Source organism: Prunus dulcis, chromosome 6 (genome assembly GCF_902201215.1).
Source record: "Prunus dulcis chromosome 6, ALMONDv2, whole genome shotgun sequence".
In the NCBI taxonomy this organism is placed as follows: domain Eukaryota; kingdom Viridiplantae; phylum Streptophyta; class Magnoliopsida; order Rosales; family Rosaceae; genus Prunus; species Prunus dulcis.
In genome coordinates this window covers 4,561,426-4,562,565 of record NC_047655.1, presented here as the reverse complement: position 1 = coordinate 4,562,565, position 1,140 = coordinate 4,561,426, and the positions used below count along the sequence as shown (strand labels likewise).

At 43.9% G+C, this 1,140-nt stretch overlaps 1 protein-coding gene across 1 annotated transcript; it reads left to right on the top strand.

The window, feature by feature from the left end:
- Window positions 1-55: 55 nt before the first annotated feature.
- LOC117629793 lies at window positions 56-652 on the top strand. The gene has a single exon (XM_034362399.1). It carries the CDS (start codon window positions 56-58, stop codon window positions 650-652), a length of 597 nt encoding a protein of 198 aa, XP_034218290.1.
- Window positions 653-1,140: the final 488 nt, after the last annotated feature.

The following is a 1,140-nucleotide window of genomic DNA, read 5'->3' as shown; positions in this document are numbered from 1 at the left end:
AGCTAATGGACAGGCAGAATCAAGTAACAAGGTGATTATCAATATCATTAGGAAGATGCTGGAGAAGAATCCAAAGCAATGGCATGAAAAGTTATCAGAGACTCTGTGGGCATACAGAACTTCAAAAAGAGAAGCAACTGGCATGACCCCCTATGCTCTGACCTACGGCCATGATGCAATTCTGCCCATGGAGATAGCAGTCCAGTCTCTTAGAATTGCTCACCAGCACGATCTCACAGGAGAAGACTACTCTCAAGCCATGTTACTTGAATTAGAAGAATTGGATGCAAGTAGGATTGACACCCTCAACAAACTCTTAGCAGGAAAACAGGCTGTGTCAAGGGCATACAACAAAAGAGTCAGAGACAAGAGTTTTGAAGAGGGAGAAATAGTCTGGAAGGCAATTCTGCCCCTTGGAGCACACATAGCTGGATATGGAAAATGGTCACCTACATGGGAAGGTCCTTTTGTGATTAACCAGATCCTCGGAATGGGGGCATATAGGTTGCAGGACAGAGATGGAGTTATTCACAATGCCCCAATCAATGGCAAATGGTTAAAGAAATTCCACCCAACCATGTGGGATTCACAAGCTGTGCAGACAGACCCCGGGATAGAGAAAGAGCAAGGCTCAACTTTGTCTATTTTATGAATCCATTTTTGCTTTAAAAGTAGTTTCGTTTTTACTTCCAAAAGTTATGTTTTGTTTATTACATCAAGGGTAAAATAGAAATAGTAAAATGCTGTTTGAAGGAAAAGCAGAGCAAACTTTATTTAAATAGCCACCATAGCGGCAAATTTGTCCAGGTAAATAAAGAAACAGAAATAAAAACTAAAATCCTAGTTTTCTAAGGGTTTCCTGCAGATTCGCTTTTTTGACAGATAGTTCCTTCTGGAGCAACACCCCTTGGTGGATCGAGGCTTCTGCAATCTCCAAAGCTGGCCTGGAGGCTGCAACCATGCTCTGCACCAGGAAGGTGGCCTTGGTCTTGGAACTCAGTCCAGTCCCAAGCCTGTTCTGCCCCTCCCTGCACTCTGCCAGTTGTTTTTGAAGCTCTTCAATCTGCTTCTCCAACTTATCCGCAGTAGCCTTGGCCTCCTTATATCCAGCCACCATCTGGTCCAGTTCTGCCTTCTGCC